Source organism: Podarcis raffonei, chromosome 4, assembly GCF_027172205.1.
Source record: "Podarcis raffonei isolate rPodRaf1 chromosome 4, rPodRaf1.pri, whole genome shotgun sequence".
Taxonomy (NCBI): domain Eukaryota; kingdom Metazoa; phylum Chordata; class Lepidosauria; order Squamata; family Lacertidae; genus Podarcis; species Podarcis raffonei.
In genome coordinates, this window is record NC_070605.1 from 25,634,897 (window position 1) to 25,653,959 (window position 19,063).

Here is a 19,063-nt window from a genome sequence, read left to right on the forward strand (position 1 = left end):
CAAGTGAAGTTGCCCAGGTGCTGGGATGGTGTCTGACGTCTCCGCCATCTGGAAGTGCAGGCCTGGGGAACCTTGGATCTTGCATGTTTTCACACACTAGCAACACATCCTGTATAATTCTATCTGTGATATTTTATCTGCACAATTGGAACGAATTTCAGGAACCAAAAAGTCTTGAGCCATCTGACCCCAAAACTGCAACTAGACATTCCATTTTTGGCGACTGTAACCTTGGTTTGAGGAGCCATTTGGCACCTAGATTATATATGTGAGTTTCTAACAATGCATGTGAGATATCTTGACCTTTTATTACACTTGGAAGAATAGTGTATTTTTTTTAAGAGATTTGTTTGGCAAGACACACTCCTTAGCAATGTTGTCAATCTATATACAACCAGGTTTTGCTGTGTCATCTCTCTCTCTCTCTCTCTCTCTCTCTCTGAGATATGACACAGTAAAACCTGGTTGCTGTTGGTTGCCCATCTGCAAAATCCTTTCATAAGAACATAAGAATGGTCCTGCTGGATCCAGAATCCTGTTTTGCACATTAGAGGCCTTACTGTTGACTGACATGATATAATTATGACAACACCTGTAAGCTGCTTTGAGTCATTTCCATGAATAAAGTGACTAATAAATAACAACAACATCCTTGTAACTGCTGATGTGGACAAATCCTAGCTATTAGGAGGGGAAAGGAATTATGTAATATAGGCAATCTGTTCCGTGGAGATGTGGACAAACATGAACTATTAGGGGGGAAAGGTTAATGGCATAATATGCAAAACCAGATCAGTTGCTATGAGGCAAGTTGACAACTGGTTTGGTAGAAAGGGAAAGGTTGCCAAGAGTCTTGCGGAAGGACTGGAGGGGCTGTTGGCTGCAGAGGGCGGGATTGGGAACACGGTGGGCTGAAGGGGAGTTGGCTGTCTGTGGAGTTGAATTAAGCAGTGAAGGAGGAAGAAGGGGAAATAATGGCGAAAGGGAGGTGGGCTGTGACTTCAAGGAGACTGTGATAGGTTAATTTAGCAGTAGAGGAGTTGGAGGAAAGGCAAAGAGGGAGGCATGGGTTGGGGGGAATACTCAGAGAAGACTTGGGTCAGATCCGGCTACTGTGGGAAGTCAGGGAGACAAGGGTTTGGGAATTTGAGAACTGGGTGGCAAATATTGGTTACAGACAAACTTTGGACTGTAGGTATCTAGTTTATTTGGGGGTGGGGAGTGGGCAGTCTTCATTATTTATAGGTAAATGGGAGATACTGATACCGAGATACTGATATAAAGCCCAACTAGACAATCAGCCAAATTCTAATGGCCTGCTTTATTCCAGGAAAAGGCACTTTTGTTGGTAGGTAATCTGAGGAAAAAGCAGGGAGAGAGTGAGGTGATGTTTATGCATTCTCTGCCCATTGTTCCCCTGTTCCAAATTGTCCCATCCGCTGCTTCCCTCCCCATGTTTCCCTTTTCACACACACAAATAAATGAGGAATTGGACACCTTGCAAGGTTGGGTTGCTAGTGAGTGTGTGGCAGGTGTAATTTGAAGCATAACCATGGATCAAATCCTCTATTCCTACTGCTTCTCCTCCAGATTGACTCATTCTGGGGTGGCTTCTCCTGAAGCAAAAGGGCCGAAGGAACATTGGGACTTGAGCTGTGTACGTGCTGCACCTTTAAAGCACATTTGAAGCACATTCTTCCCCTCAAAGAATACTGGGCACTGCAGTTCACCCCTCACAGATGCCATTCCCAGCAACTACTGTGCCCAGAATTCTTTGAGGAGAAAAAATGTGTTTCGAATGTACTTTAAAGGTATAGCTTGTACCTTTATTGTCCGTTGAACCTTAATCACTAAATTAAGGCTCCGCGCCAGTTGTGGTAACATAGTAGGTTTATTAAGGAAATTTTCTACAGTTCTCTGGCAAGGCTCTTACTACAGGCCTGCAGGAGGATTTCTCCTAGTCTGAGGGAGGGCTGGCTTCAAGGGTCAGCATGGTTGGACACCTGCTGAGAGTTGCTAGGAAATGCCTATTCACAGCTACAGTTACCTCACAGCTACCTCACAGCAACAGTTATCAGAGTGGCTTAACAGTCAACCCCTCTTCCCAGGAAACTCTGGGAATTTTACTTCTGTGAAGTGAATAAGGGTCTCCTAACAATTCTCAGTACAAACTACAGTTCCCAGGATTCTTTGGGGGGAAGCCATGGTGTGATACTGCTTTAATCTATACTGCAGATGGGGCAAGCAAAAGTGAGGCAGAGCAGCAGCAGTTGGCATTGAGTGGGCATTGAGGGTTGTTCAATCTCCCTATAGCTGGCACTGGTTGTACTTAACAGGACAAAGCACAGTTTAATTACAGTTCCTGAACATAATGCAGGTTTCCACACGTGTGTGTGTGTGTAACACATATTTAGACCAGGGATGGGGAACCTGGTAGCCTGGTAAGGAACGTGCCCCTTAGACTGAAGAAAGGTTCCTCTCGCCTGATTTTAGACCTGAAGTTGTGTTTTGTAAGCTCTGCGTTCAGTCTTCAACAGGTTCTGAACAATCTTTCGCAGCCGATCACATAAATACCTTTTAAAAAACAACAAGCAGCCTGTAAATAACTCTACAAACCTTTCTGCATGCCCCAGCATGCCAGAGGGTTGCTGGAACATTGGGTCTGGTCAGGTACTTGATTGGAAGGACTTAAGAAAAATCTCTTTGAACAAGTAGCCCTCTTTGAAAGGCTGAGCTTTTCATTTGGCACTCCTCTTTCGTCTGCATTGCATAATTTCGGGAGAAAGCTCAGCACTGTTGCCTTTTATATGCTGCGGATGTCTGTATCTCTAATAATTACTCATCTGTTGGCATTTTTCTTTCTGGTGGAAAACATCTGCCATCTTTGTAATGCCACTGAGTCAATTTCAAAGTTGACTCCGCAAGTGCTAAATTTGTGAATGGAAATGGTATGGACATTTTTTGTGCGTTGTGTTTTGCAGGTATCCTGGAATTTATCAGTATAGCAGTGGGCCTGGTCAGCATTCGAGGGGTCGACAGTGGACTTTATCTGGGAATGAATGAGAAAGGAGAACTATATGGCTCGGTAAGTTCCTTGTGGTTTTGAAAAATCTTGGCCTCTGTTTTCTTTAAATGTGCTGTTATGGTTACTGTGGTCGTTAAATGGCTATCTGCAGCGCCCAGACAATCATGTGCTTGTAAAACAATGCATTGTGCAAATTTCTGGTCAAAGGTACTAGAATCTAGTTAAGAAGGATAAATAAGACACTGTTTCTTAGTTTGACAGATTGATCCTGTGTTTTCATTAAATAAACATGAAAGGTGGGATGTACTTGCATTGTCACAACCTGTAGTTTTGTGCTGGTGTGGTAAGCTCACCTAGGATGTTAAGCCGGCACAACACTTTGGATGATACTACTGCTCTCTGCGAATGGCCGCTGTTAACAGATGCGCTCCTGTGCTGTTTTGCAATACTCTTACATGGTATAGTAATCAGCAGAACCAGGCCATGATGGGAGGGTGGGGGTATGTAGTTTGGAAAGGTACATTTCCAAGGCATTCTAGCCACCATGGAACGTTCTGTGGCAGGGGTAGCCAATGTGGTGCCCTCCAGTGTTTTGTACTACAGCTCCCATCATCTGCAGCAATGGTCAGGAATGATGGAGGTTGTAGTCCAAAACATCTGCAGGACGCTGTTGGCTACCTCAAATCTATGGCTATGTTATATTTCTAGAGCCTTGCTTCTGTTCATGCATTTTATATGCCAGACTTATCAGAAAGAATGAGAAATTCCACTTATTTCATCATGTCAAGGTGCATGTTTGCTTAGCTATCCAGAATATCTTGAAGTTCTCAAAGCTATGTCCAGTGTAATTGCTACCTAAGTTGCACAGGAAGGTTTACGCCCATCTATGAAGCCATGGGAAGATATTATAGGATGGTTCTCCTTTGCTCTGGGTTTTTTTAAATAGTCGATTCTATACCGAGGAAGAAGCAGTAGAGTCCATCTGAGGTGAAGGGAACAGAGCACTGGCACCTGCAACTGACTATTAGTATGGATTCTTTCTATTAGTTAGGTCAGGTACGAAAACCTGGAGTTAGGCCTCCATTACCCCTCAGCTGAGATGGCCCAGTATGTTTTCCTTCCTGAGGCAGGACAGCAAATGGCACCCACTAGTTTGTAGTACCCAAGCCTGGTCAAGTTAACTTGGTTCCTCGGCCATCCTGCAAGTCCCTTTCTTCCTTACTTGCAGGAAAGATACAACAGCAATAAATTTCACTAACCCTTCACTTCCCTTTCATGGCACCCAAAATTAGCTGCCTGAGGTGGCTGCTCCACTCTGCCTAATGGTGGGCTTGTCTTTCTCCGGGACAAAAGGATAGCTTCTCTGGCTTCAGTCAGAGGATTTTTGGCTCTGCTACCCACAACCTTAGCCTGGCTTGGACACCCCCTTTTTTTAACCCTCAGTTTCATTCCTACTTCAGGGTGACATTTAAGAATAGTCATGCATGTCAGCCTACGTAATTCATAAAGACAGAAAGATGAGGGGGCCACCAAATGCAGGCATGAAAAGAGGAGACCTCACATACACAAAGGTTGGTTGGCCGAACACGTTTTGAGAATGGGAAGGGATAAGGAGTCTGAGTTGCCTTCATCCACAAAACGATTGGATGCAGCCCTACAAGCCTCAAAAGGCACTTTGAGGCAGCTGCATATGCAAAGAGTCAAAGGATGCTGCATGGAGCCAAAGGGTGATCATGAGTTGTACTGGCTGAGCAGGTGTGCTGTATCCTACCACAAAGTCTGAAGGGAAGCTCTGGAAAGCTAATGAGAAGAATTTCGTTGATGCTGTTTTGTGAAGACTGGCAGTATCATACATAGAGAGAAATAAGAACAATAAAACTGAACACATGCTACCTTAGACCAGATCAGATGGCTGGGCTGTCAGGCTCACTACTGTCCGCTCTTATTGATCATGATTGCCCAAGTCTTTGGGTAGGATTCTTTCCAAGCAGTGCTGTCTTTAATCCCCCAAGCTAGAAATTCAGAAGGTTGCACCTGGGCCCTTTTTGGGCCAGTCAGCTCTGGGAGTAGGCACAAATGTCAAGGTGGCCATGAAGGTCGCCATATGCTCAAATTGTTGTCGCCAACCAGATATCAGCCTTTCCTTTTCTATCAGTGACTTGGTCTTCTCCATCTCATGTTCCATTGATATATTGCTGGCCAGCATCTTGTGCTCAGAAAGGGTTGTGTCCTAATTCAGTGGCATCGTTGGAACTGATGGCACTGGAATAAAAACATAAAATAAATGCAGAGGATAAAGCCTAGCTTTGTGAGAATTTGTGTGGGGTGTAAAATAGTGGTGCAGGGTGGAGGGGAGATGGGGAATACACAGTACTGATGGATACCATTTGTGTTATATACAGGGCTTGTTTTGGTAAAAAAATAAAAATAAATGAGGTGCCGGTACTCTTGATAAAAGTGCCGCGGGTGCCATCACAAAATGGCTGCCATGGGCAACAAAAAGAGGTGTTGGTACTCCGTTCCAGTGAGTACTGTCACGAAAGAAGCACAGGTTATATATCACAAATGGTTAAAGATGAAGGACAGAACAAGGAGGGTCTGTCGTTTACGGTGGAATAAGAGAAAGTGAAAGTTATAATACATTAAACAAGAGCAAGAAGATTCAGTTATGTACCTATTGCACCACAGAAAGTTGTATTACAATGTGATGATATCCAGATCTACAGTATACAGTAACCTGCTGACAGGAGTAGAAAGTTTTTTTAAAAAAGGCTGTCTGTAATTTTATTAGTCAAAGAAACCATTAACACTACCTTAATTAAACCCTAATTAAGCCTTTAATACTTTTTAAAACTAAAAAGCAGATATTTAAGTGTTCTACAAAGGAAGGCATGAAACTGCATTTTTATACAAACAAAATAGATTTGAAAAGTCGTTAATTTTGTATATGAGCTGGCATTCATCCTTCCTGCGTTAATTTTTGCAATTGATGCTGCTGAGAGCTTTAATGTCATACTGAACTACAGAAGCTTTCTTTTATATAAACTGAAAATTTAACGTACAAGGAGCTAATGAAGTACTTGGCAGCTTTATGTCTGGGGCATAAGCTGTGCTTTTGTGCAATTCCCACTTCCGCTGGCGGGGCTTGCGTAGGAGAAATTCCTGGTGGATTGAACCCCTAGGCTAGCAGAGTTGGCTTTAAAACTGTACACAGAAGATGGGTCTTGCCGTCAGACTGCAACGTGATGAAAAGTGGCTGTGATCTAATTCCATTAGTTCCAATGAAACATAGCATCTAATATTCATGATCCTTTAGGGCCTTGTTGACACTGGCAAAATTAGTACCCATATTTCAGCAGCTGCCAACAGTAGCGCAAATACTGTTGTGGCCTGGAACCATTTCATTTCCCCCTATCCTTCTGGGTCTTGAGGCATGTGCCAACAAATAAGTGCTCAGGATATTGGGTTGTGCCAATCAGTGCGCTGGTGCAGCCTTGAGGAGCTTGTGCAAAGATGGCATTGCAGGATGCCAAAAGCTAAAGAATCGTTACTGGCTGCTGACATTGCAGTACTAATGTTTGCTAAGTGATAGGCATTCCCCATTTTTTCAGCTTTTGGGGGCGGGGTGTTGTTTTTTTGCTGTATTATAAACCATATACACTGTAGGCAATTTCCAGAGGCGTTGCCAGGTTAGAATTCAAAGTGCCAACAGACTCTGCTGCTGCAACAGAGTAACCTCTTTCAAAGTTGTCAATCATGTTTGTCAAGGGTAGCCAAAATGGTGCCCTCCAGGTTTTCTTGGACTACAACTCCCATCAGCCCCAGAAAGTATGGCATAATGGTCAGAGTTGGTGGGAGTTGAAGCCCAAGGGCATCTTGAGAACAAGTGTTGGTTCCCCCTCATATATATAATCTATAGAGAAATCTAAATACAGAGGCTGTTCCTTTGTTTGTTCATTAAATTTGTATATGCCCTTCATCCGTAGCTCTAAGGGCGACTTACAACATAAAATTACAATGTAGAAAACACAAAATACATAATAAAAATAAAATAAAAGGCAACCCAATGAACACATTTTAAAATGGCATAGGGTATTAATCAGCCAAAGGCCTGGATAAAGAGGAACGTTATGTGCATAATGAAGGTGCCAGGCGAGTCTCCCTGGGGAGAGCATTCCACAAACAGGGAGCTACTGCAGAAAAGGCCTGTTCTTGTGTTACCACCCTATGGACCTCTCATGGAGGAGGCACATGAAGAAGGGCCTTAGAGGATGATCTCAGGGTCCATGTGGTCCTTGTTACTGTTAATAATAATAACAACAGTACCAGGCTAGAAGGGGCCCTAGGCTACAGTATCAGGCTCCAGGTTTGATGTGGGCCTGGGGGAGATGCCTTCATGAGTCACCCAGTGTTGCAACATGGCATAGACACACATCCCTGGTGATGTGATCTGACGTGGCTCCCCCCACCCACTGCCCTGATAGGCTGACTGGGCAGTGGCAGGAGCAGGGATCCTAATGGTCAGGGGCGGACTGTCCAACAGCTTCAGGCTGCCCAATGGCAGGATGTCCCAGCTGTGGCATAAGCGGGAGTTCTGGGCTCAATTGGCTGGAGTTGTGGGTGCTGCCTTTCTAATTATGTACTAGGTTGTGGAGAAGTCTAGTTGCACCAGGAAGTGATCTGACCATGGCACTTCTTTTGTTCCACTGGAACATAGTGTCAGATCATCCACTTCCACAGAGGTAAACACCAGATCTAAGGCATGTCCATGACTATGAGTAAGGCCAGATTTGTTCATGGACAGGGGTGAGCTCCCGTTGTTTGGCCCCTGCTCCTGCCAACCTAGCAATTCGAAAGCACGTCAAAGTGCAAGGAGATAAATAGGTACCACTCTGGCAGGAAGGTAAATGGTGTTTCCGTGCGCTGCTCTGGTTTGCCAGAAGTGGCTTAGTCATGCTGGCCACATGACCCGGAAGCTGTACGCCAGCTCCCTCGGCCAATAAAGCGAGATGAGTGCCGCAACCCCAGAGTTGGCCACGACTGGACCTAATGGTCAGGGGTCCCTTTACCTTTACCATCTGTGTACAGGGCACTTCACAGAGTAACACAAGCCAAGCAAAAGTACCTGTGTTGACCATAAGAAAAATTCAAGTATCCACATTAGGGCAATTCTTTTATCCTACTAAATGTTGGACATGCCAAAAAGAAAATAGGTGATTTCCCCTACCCTTATGTGGTGGGAATGTGATTGTCAGAAAATATTGGAAGAACCCAAGTTTAAAAGGTCTTAAGTTATGGAATTCATCTTCAACCACTATTCATTTTATTTAATTATGTGGAAAGCTTGGTGGTATCAGAACATAAATAATTAGTTTCTTATATGTTAACTGCATATGTGAGACATGGAGGTCAGTAAACATCCATTAAAGGATGGATGAAGAAACTTGGGAGATTGCTGCTGTCACCAGATTAATCCACTACCTGAGATTTAGAAAACAACAAAGTTATTATAGCTTTCAGACACAATGAAAGGGCCTTGCATCAGTTAATATTGCACTTAGAACGATCCAAATAGTGTTAGATTAAATTAGTAACTTTGTGTTTTCAAAAGGACAATATTGTTCCTTCATAATAATAGCATGTTGTTGAACTCTTTTTAAACTGAAATATGATGGATTATATAATGGATTATAAATGTTGATATGTTTTATTGGAAAAACAAATTCTTGGAATATGCAATCTTTTATTAGGCCAACTGAAATGTTACAGAATATTGTGCAAGACTTCGTGTTCTCTGGAACTCTGCATTTCGGTAGATGGTAAACAGGGGTTGAGGGAGGGGGGGAAATTGGCTGAGGTTGGAGCCATGGATGGAGTCTGCATATAGCCATGGTCTTTAGATGGATTGTGGGAAGATGTAGTAGACATTCAAGAAATGATGGGTCTTTGTCTCAAGGAGCTTATGATGTAAATTCCAATCATGGAGGGATACATCTGAGAGAGAAGAGTCAAGGGAAAGGAATGGTTAATAAGGGAGAAGTGTGAGCAGTTGTGTGCTTAGTTTTTCTTTTGGTCGTGTATGGGGACTTGTCAGGAACATAGTAGGGCTTTGCATGATTTTATCAGGAGACAGAGCTGTGCTTTGTGTTTTCAAAACTAGACACAAATGTAATGTAGTACATATTCTGAATCTAATATTGACATTGGAAGAAATTACCCACTGGTACCAAAGCAAAAGGGGACGCGGGTGGCGCTGTGGGTTAAACCACAGAGCCTAGGACTTGCCGATCAGAAGGTCGGCGGTTCAAACCCTGCAATGGGGTGAGCTCCCGTTGCTCAGTCCCTGCTCCTGCCAACCTAGCAGTTCGAAAGCACGTCAAAGTGCAAGTAGATAAATAGGTACTGCTCCGGCGGGAAGGTAAACGGCGTTTCCGTGTGCTGCTCTGGTTTGCCAGAAATGGCTTAGTCATGCTGGCCACATGACCCGCAAGCTGTACGCCGGCTCTCTCGGCCAATAAAGCGAGATGAGTGCCGCAACCCCAGAGTCGGCCATGACTGGACCTAATGGTCAGGGGTCCCTTTACCTTTACCTTACCAAAGCAAATGCTACACTAGAAGAAGTTGTTGGTTGGCATCTGTCTGTCTTGGGAGGCAGTCAAACCATTGGAAAGTTACTGCGCCTGCTGTGGCTGTAGAGACCAATGTGGGAGAGACAAGTTTTGTTGCAGTTGTGGCAGACAAAGGGGTCCGGTTATGCTGATGCAGATGTGCCATGGTTTTCTTCTGAATTCGTCACACATGCCTGCTCTGATCCTCTTAATTGTCAGGCATGCCCTACCCAAGGCAGTTGCAATTTGCATTTCTTTACCCTCTCTCCCTGCAAAGATGCATTTAACAATACATCTCTTTCAGCCATAAGGCCTCCTTACTTTTGAAGCTGGAGCTTGCAGGCTGGAGTATGGTGGGCGGGTGATTATTAGGTGCCTAATACTTACACCTGACATGGTCGATTTAGGGGTTTGCCACCCACAGAGGTCGATATTACACAGTTCTACTCTCTTCTGCCCAGGATGAAGCTTCTGGGACCCAACTAAAAAGAATCTTAGGTGCTGTTTTCAGGGTCACAGGATTCCCAGCTCAACTCTTGCATACTTTGACAGGACAGAACGGCTAAGCTAGGAGTAGCCAATATGGTGCCTTCTAGATGCTGTTGGACTACAGTTCCCATCTCCTATGTCCCGTAGTCAAGCGTGATGGGAATTGTAGTCCAACAACATCTGGGAGGCACCACATTGGCTACCCTTGAGCTAAGTCAAAAGATTAATGGAAATTTTTGATTAGTGATTTGTCATTGATTCTTATTGCACCTCTGCTTGAGTTCTATGTATTTGTAGGATCCAAGAAAAATAAAACCTGGAGTATTTGTGAGGCAACCTTTGCATTTTGTGTGCAGTCCATTTTATGTGTTTGGGTCATGTTGATTCTTCTTGGTATAATGCATATTTTGCAATGTGATCCCTCTTCCCTAAAGAATTTGTGTCAGACCACAGAATAGTGACCTTGAATCTAACACAATGAGGTGCATGAAGCAAGGTATAATATGATCAATAAATGAATATTATTATGAGAAGGAATAGTGTCTGGAAAACTCTTCAGCTTTAGTAGTCTACAGTGTGAAAATAGATAGGAAGGAAGAAAATGATAACCTTGTAGATAACTACTGGCTAAATCATTTATGTTCTCAAAGGAGATAAAATGGTATCCTTGTACTGTATTTCCAGTCCTTAAGTTCAGTTCATTCCTTATCCATTCCTTATTTTTTAATTTTTTTTTAAAAAAGCCTGCAGGAAAATTCAAATGATTCTCCTAATATATGCAATTTTGCCTAATTTAAGCATTTTTGCAAGCAATGTACCCTAATATATGGTAATTTATTTTTGTATGTTATTTTGTATGTTCTGCACACCTGCCCAAGATATGCTTTCTTTTGGTGCACAGGTGGGGTTTTTTTTTTAGTAATTTGCCTTGCAAGATTGGGAAGAGGGCAAAGTTTGAAGGATAGTTCCATTCCAGTTTGCATATTACTTTGAAAGTAGATATTAAAGTGCAAATAAAATGGTCTCCCAGCCCTACCTTGTATATTACATAGGACAGCAATGTTCCGGGGTTTGAAGCTGGCTTGTTTCCCTACAATCTGGGTGAGACTAATAGCTGTTTGTCCAGGTTTTAAGGAATAACTGCAGTTAGTTAAAAATGGAAGCGAAAACTTCTGATTTGCTCCTGGTTGCCTTAGAGGAGAGGGGAGCTCATGAGGCTCATTTGCATAGTGGGGTAGTCAATATGGCACCTTCCAGATGTTGTTGGACTCAACTCCCATCAGCCTCAGCCAACAATGCTTATAGTCAAGACTGATGAGAATTGTAGTCAAACCACATCTGGAAGTAACCGCATTGATTATCCCTAAGTGAAACCACCTCTTAGGATTATGTCTGAATGAGACCTTTTTGTGCATGGGTGAATGTTGTGGAGGACAAGATACAAAGCAGAAGCAGGATACAAACTACAGTTGAGAAGTATGAAAACTTGTCTTTACACCACTTTTGAATAATATAGCCTTGGGTGTGTTTTTCATTGATCACTTTATAACTACTGTGAGCCTGTAAAATCTGAGAGAGAGCACCCAGAATAGACATGCAGTTTGGGCAGAAGTCTCACAGTATCTCGTTAACAGTCTTGTCCTATGCATTTTTACTCAAAAATAACTCTGACTGTATCCAATGGGTCTTAATTGCAAACCGGTGTAAGTTTTCAACCTGAGGCTGAAAACAAGGACTTGCTGCTTAGGTGATTATTTTAGGGTTGGATATTGTGATGTGTTCTGTTGGAGCATCCTTTTTTTGTTTGCTGATGACTTTGAGAAGAAGAGAGGTCTGTCCTACTGAATCACTAGCCCCAAGTTGCCTTTGTAAGGCTTTGTACCATGTGCTCAACAGCTTTCACTTGTTTAGTTTATTATGAAATGTCAAGATCACAGCACACAGTGGCATAACACAGAAGTGATGACAAGGTCTTGCCAGTATTGGCTCTGTTACAAGCATCTTATAACTCTGCCTTTTATGGCTTCGGCAGTATCACAATAGCTTAAAACTTTCCCTGCTAAATAACTCAGTGTTTGTTTACATAGTGCATTGGAGATAACATGGTCTGGGGGTGGATTATCCTTTTGACTTAATGTCTATTGGGGTTTCTTGCAATGTCTGAGGACCAGATGCCACGCTAGCAAGTCAAATAAATGAGCAAGAGGCTCATTTTATTTACCAGATTTTGACCAGTTTTACTTGCTAATTTCTGTATACCAGCTTTTCCCAAATTTTGGTCTCTAGCAGTTTTTGGACTACAATTCCCATCATCCCTGACCGCTGGTCCTACTGAATATACACCTTTTTACAAAAGGATTTCCCCCAACTAAAATGCAAATGCGTATGTTATTTTCACTAATATATGCATTCATATGCACACTTTACCCTAGTATATGCATATTTGTACATGTCTCGTGGCTGTACAACTGCATTGCAAAAATCAGAGAAGTGTGAATTTCAAAATATGGCTGTGTTTTGGCTCATGTATTGTTTTGGAAAGTACAGATTAGAATCAAATGCAAGCTGAATCAAATTTCTCCCTCATCCCTAGATGTGAAAGTTTTTTATGTAGCATCCTTGAACTCTGGACATCTTGATTTCCACAGTGAACTCTTAAGATGGTCTTATTCAGGTTATTGTTTTCGTCTATCTGCTTCCAAAGTAAGCGAGAGAGTACTAATGATCTACTTGAGTCGATTGTGAGGATGCTTGAGCCAAGAGTTGTAAGCATAAAAGTGGTAATGACACCTGGAAATATGCAGAGTAAGATGGACATCTCTTAAGTCCATATGTATAGATCTCTCTCTCTACATAACCTTGTTTTTAATGTTTGTTTTATTTTTTTGTAAATCACTCTGAAGTTCTGTTTACAATCAAGCACTATATAAATTTTGTAAAATGAATAAAATAGGCCCAGTTGAAAACTATTGGATTTAGGACCACAAGTAAATCTTGATGGTTTCATTGTGACTTAGGTGTGCTGACTTTTCCTTGAATATATCCCTGCAGAGGCTCTTCATATATGCATAATCAGGTCAAACTGGGGATTCCAATATCTTCCATAAATCAGGATTATAATCTTTGGAGCCCTTCAGAGGCATGTATACATATTAATTGCAGAGCCTTTGAGCAGGTCAAGCAAATGGTCTGAAGACGAGTTAGCATCAATTGGCTGAGCCCTTATTGTGGGTACACCAAAAGCAAAGCCACCTCTCCTTCCTTTCTTGTGGTCCTTCCTCAGGGGGCACAGAGCACATACTAAAGTCCTGAACCACAATACTTTGGGACCAGGTCTCTTGCAAGCCAAATAGCTGAAATTGGGACAAATGCTCCCCAAAGCCCAAATTCTGTGATTTATGCAATAGCTCTGGTGTATTCATAGGCAGAGCAGTCTGCAGAAGTTAGGGGTGGGGGAGAGAATTGGACGGCCAAATCCAAAGCCCTGGTAGCTCATGACAGCAGTTCAAATTGCGTGTGTGTAGGTTGCTTATTCACGTGACGCAAGTGGCGCTGTGGGTTAAACCACAGAGCCTAGGACTTGCCGATCAGAAGGTCGGTGGTTCAGAAGGTCGTTGCTCGGTCCCTGCTCCTGCCAACCTAGCAGTTCGAAAGCACATCAAAGTGCAAGTAGATAAATAGGTACCACTCCAGCGGGAAGGTAAACGGCGTTTCCGTGCGCTGCTCTGGTTCGCCAGAAGCGGCTTAGTCATGGTGGCCACATGACCTGGAAGCTGTCTGCAGACAAATGCCGGCTCCCTCGGCCTATAGAGTGAGATGAGCGCCGCAACCCCAGAGTCAGTCACGACTGGACCTAATGGTCAGGGGTACCTTTACCTTTTAGGTTGCTTATTTTTCTGTGGGTGGGTTTTGCTGTTGGTCAGCTTTTTAAAACAAGGATTTCCCCTTCCACTGATCCCAATGAGAGGGTTGGGGGCATGTCGGAGGAATAGGAGGGCTTTTGATCCAGTGAATCCAAAGTTCCCCATGATCTGCCCCCAGAATGCCTCCTTTTTGCCCTCTCTGCCCCAGGGCCTTTGATGACAAAGGAGGGGGCAAACCAGGGAGATTTCTGCAGCTGCGAGGAAAATGGCATCATGGACAGATCTCCTGTGCTCATGGGTCTCCCTCTCTCTTTCAGAAGGAGGGACCATGCTATCTCATGGCCTCTTGGATGCCTTCCTAAGGACCACAGGATTACAGACTTACATTATATTCAATAAAGATTGGGTTTTTGCTGAAGCGCCTGTTCCCCATTTTTATTTGAGGGGGGAAATGTTATGGAAGTAATTTTAGCCATTTTAATAAGGCATAACAGGGTTGAGTAAAAGCAAGCCTCTTTCCCCCTTCCCCTCCTTCCTTCCTTTACATCCTTACAAAAATAGTAAAGTAACTCCACAAATACATTTGTGATTCAAAGCTTGAGTGCTGGATATTTTTGCTCTCAGGAAAGGTCCACATGACATCAAGCAAAGATGGCTGCCTGTTATCTGACCTCCTCACTCATCAGATCAGTTGAAATTTTAATAAATATGTAATTATCTATTAAGTATTTGACATAAAGTGTCATCAAAATTGAAATTAACTGTGTGGATAAAGCCTTAACCAATTACAAATGGATTCCTGTGTGGGAGATGCATGCAGCAATTGTCCAGTGTTTGTGGGCTTAGATGTACTTTATTTGAAAGGTGAAACAGTTGCTTTCAGCCTATTTTTGAGGCAAAGCTGTATGGAAGGATTTTTTTTAATTTTAAAAAAATATTCTAGAAATGTCTGTTAAAGTAAATCACGCATCAAATAAACTCCTCTGTAACTTATATTAAGTATTAGGTTAACAATGTAAGTATTCTTCTAAAGTGACCTCAGATTGGGTAGGGTGGGGCAAAAATGAAGGGAAAATTGTGAAGGCCAACAGAATAACAGAACTAAAAACATTATATTTTATATAAAGGATCATTGTCAGCCAGAAAGTTTACATGGTCTTCCTTGATATTTGGGGCATTTTTTCTGAAATGACTGGAATAAAATCATGCTGTGGCTCCCATGATGGTTTTGAGTTAAATGTTCCCATCATCCCCAGCCAACGGAGCTAGTGGTCAAGGAGGATGGGAGTTGGAATGCATCACTCAAAGGGGAAACAAGAACGGACCCTGCGCAGTGTGGTGTAGAGCATTGTACTAGGACTTGTGAGACCAGGGTCCAAATCCTCAGTCGGCCATGAAGCTCATTGTGTGACCTTGGGCCAGCCACTGCCTCTCAGCCTGACCTACCTAACAGGCTTGGTGTGGGGATTAAAGGAGGAGGGGGAGAACCATGTACACTCCCTTGAGCTCCTTGGCAAAGGAGATGGGATTTAAATGCAATAAATAATTGTGTTTTTTAGGGGGGTAGTGTATAAAAAACAAGTGCTGAGTTAGAAAGAACATAAACAGCTGTCTTTTATTTCTGGGTGGGCAGGTTACTCTCCGATCACACAGTTACTGTCTCTCAGCCTGACCTGCTTCACAGGGTTTTAAGGCGAGGATGCAATGGGGAGGGAGAGAACCATATACACTACCTTGTGAGCTCCTGGAAGGAAAGGTGGGGTACAAATGTGTGTGTGTGTGATAATTTATATGCATCAATGCAAGCACAGAGATAATTACTATTATTTAAACAGAAATACATATCTTCTTCCTCTTCTTTGGCAATCACTCGTAGCAGAGCAAGATTGTCTTCCATAAACAATGTTTTAACAGTGGGTCTGTAAGTGACTGTGGAGGCCAATTCTGGATCCACACGTCCTTCCCCAGTGGGGACATAGGTTTCTGGGAATTGACCACGGTGAGGGTTTGCCAAGCGTGCCTTCCACTTAGCATGTTTCTCCCTTGCGTCCTGAGTCTGAGCATCTTCAAAGCCCAAGTCACCTTTGGTAAAGGCTGTTCTCCAACTGGAGTGCTCCCAAGCCAGTGCTTCCCAGTTGTCAGTGTTTATACTACATTTTAAAAGATTTGCCTTCAGAGAGTCTTTAAACCTCTTTTGTTGACCACCAGCATTACGCTTTCCATTTTTAAGTTCGGAATAGAGTAGTTGCTTTGGAAGATGATCATCAGGCATCTGCACAACATGACCAGTCCAACGAAGCTGATGTTGAAGAATCATAGCTTCAACACTGGTGATCTTTGCTTCTTCCAGTACACTGATATTGGTCTGCCTTGTCTTCCCAAGGATACATCTCACCTTATTGGGAGAGACTGTGACCATGTGAGCTGTGTCCGACCTGCGCAGTCTGCTCTCTAGGTGTTAACTGTTGATGAGCCACTTCAAGGCCCTTCTTACACTCCCTTCTTATGACTCTTTAATTATCTTAAAAATAGGCTTGGACTGAACAGACTTTGAAACAAGATGCTGTCACACAGAGGGCTGCCCTTTAGAGGAGGACCCATGGTCACTCTTTCGGTGGCACAGTTAAGTTGTAATATGTCTACTCAAATTCCCGGTTGGCTCATGTGTATGAATGGGGCTAAGCAAAATGAGCTAGGGTTTTTTTGGCTGATGTCTGGATGATTTGCAGTAGATTGGCAAGGGTCCAATTACATCTGCAGAGCACCCTGTTGGTAAGGCTGCCCTAGGAGACATCCCCCAAAAGATAGCTAGTGGTGACATACATGTGGTAATAATCCCCCTCCCCCGATTCAAAACCATTTGAAAGAAGCACCTCCTAATGAAAGGTCTCCAAACGAAGAAGGAGACACTGATTATTTATATATGGTATCAATTTACTCTTTTAATTATGTAGTTGGAACTAAATCAGCAACTATTTTACTGGAAGTGCATTTTATAATACGGAGCCTGAGGAGTAAAGTAAATTGCAAACTTTTGCACGTTGGGAATTGTTACATTTCTCTTCATACCTTTTAAAATGATTTGCTCCATAGGGGCAGAGTTTACAAATTTTTCACCCAAAGTATTCCATGTGATATCATCCTTCCCTTCAGTTTACTAACGCATGGCAACATTATAATGGGGAAGACTGAAGGTTTCGATGTTGTAATTGCTGTTTTGTTCTAGCTGTGAAAATTCAAAAATGGAAAAGGGTTTGTAGTAGGTTGAACACAATCACAATTGATTTAAAGCTTCTAAAATAGCCCTTTTTGCAAGCTTGCTCCCTCCCCCCGATGATGTTGGACCACCCCTCCCACCCCTCCTGACCGTTATGGGGTTGTTGTGGTGGTGGTGGCATAACAACATCTACGGGTCTAAAGTTGGGAGCAGCTGTTAGGGAGAAAAAGAGAACTGTTCTTAAGAGATGTATCTTGGTTTCAAATTAACCTTATATGGGTGTTTATGATTCAGGAAAGCAAAGAAAGACATTTAAGAGGATCTCTCTTTTTAAAACCCGAGAAGTTCAGCAGCGCACATCATGTGATGCTTGCAGATAGCAGAAAAAACTTCATTTGAATGAGTTTTACGCCTCCCCTCCCAACACACAGAGCCCAGCATCCACCGACTTCTTCTCAGCATCTGCCTTTGCAATTGAAAGAATATAAAGTAATTTTTAAAATTGCTCCAAGAAATGTGTAGACTGCAAGAGCTGTATTTACAGACTATTCAACAAATATAAAGAAGACATTGATTACAAAGCTGCCGGCATTCTTCTCTCTCAATAAGATATGGGAGGCTGTTAGAACACATTCAGCTTCTACTTATTGTTGTGTCAGCTTCTGTGGGCAAATCCTCTGGTACTGCTGTCTTCAGATTTTAGGTTGGAACCAGTGTAATGGTGGTCATGGGTAAAGAACATTTCATCACACCACCACTCCCGAGCCACCTATGCATTTGGGTTTTTTTTATAGCTTTTAATACCCAGCCCTTCATGGAAATACGCATGGTTGCATATGACAATGGATACATTAATTACTATTAATGAGTCTGCGGGAGGCAGTGGAAGACAGGAGTGCCTGGCGTGCTCTGGTCCATGGGGACACGACTAAACAACTAAACAACAACAGCAACAACAACAATATTGTTATTGTTATTAATATTGCTATATTTAAATTTTCCATTTCAGTTCTTTGAGGAAGCAGAAGTGGATTATAGTTGTGCGGGTGGTGAGAAAGGGGGGATTGGAGGAGGAATATTTTTAGATGTCTTATTTGCTAAATGAAAAAAACTCAGCACTAATCTATTAATGAGCACAACAGTGACTAAAAATAAAAAGAGGACACAACAGATTACGATGCAGAATTTAAAACAGCAATAACCATTTTTTTAAAAATCAACTGTACCGGTATATTTAAGTACATAGTACAAAAAACAGATAATTTAAAAATGTAATAAAAATGTCTTTGTCTGCAGCCAAAAAAGACCTAAAGATTGGCTCTAAATGAAGCTCTCTGGGGAGTTTCACAGATGAGGTGCCATCACTGAAAAGGCCCTCTCTCTGGTTGCTGTCAGCCTTGTCTCATGAGATTGGGGCCCCTAAAAAAGAGATTCTGAAGTAGTGTTTGAAAAGGGACAAAATAATAATAATTATAACTTTATTATTCATATGCCGCCCATCTGACTGGTTTGTCCCAGCCACTCTGGGCAACTTTCAGCAAAATATGAAAAGCACAATAAAACTTCAAACATTAAAAACTTCCCAATACAGGAAGTTGGATGTTCCAATTTCCAATTAGACCAGACTCCACTTAGTTTCTGATCTGTTCACAGGCCTTTTTGATTCCATAATATATTTGTTAGCAAGCTTGACTTTGTACATTCATACTTTCAAATAATTACAGACAGTTATCAGTCGTTACTACAAAAAGAGCGGATTTTCTAGAAGTGAACTCAAAACCATCTAGCTTGAACTGGAGTAGAATGCCATACCATTTCTTATTGAATGAATGTTTTATTTTGCGCTCTGATGCTAGCGATC

At 42.5% G+C, this 19,063-nt stretch overlaps 1 protein-coding gene across 1 annotated transcript in view; it reads left to right on the top strand.

The window, feature by feature from the left end:
- Nucleotides 1-19,063, top strand: part of FGF9 (fibroblast growth factor 9) — a 49,621-nt gene that overhangs the window by 17,802 nt on the left and 12,756 nt on the right. The window contains exon 2 of the mRNA XM_053385865.1: nucleotides 2,982-3,085. Within this exon, the coding sequence (XP_053241840.1) occupies nucleotides 2,982-3,085 (104 nt within the window). The remainder of the gene's footprint in view (nucleotides 1-2,981; nucleotides 3,086-19,063) is intronic.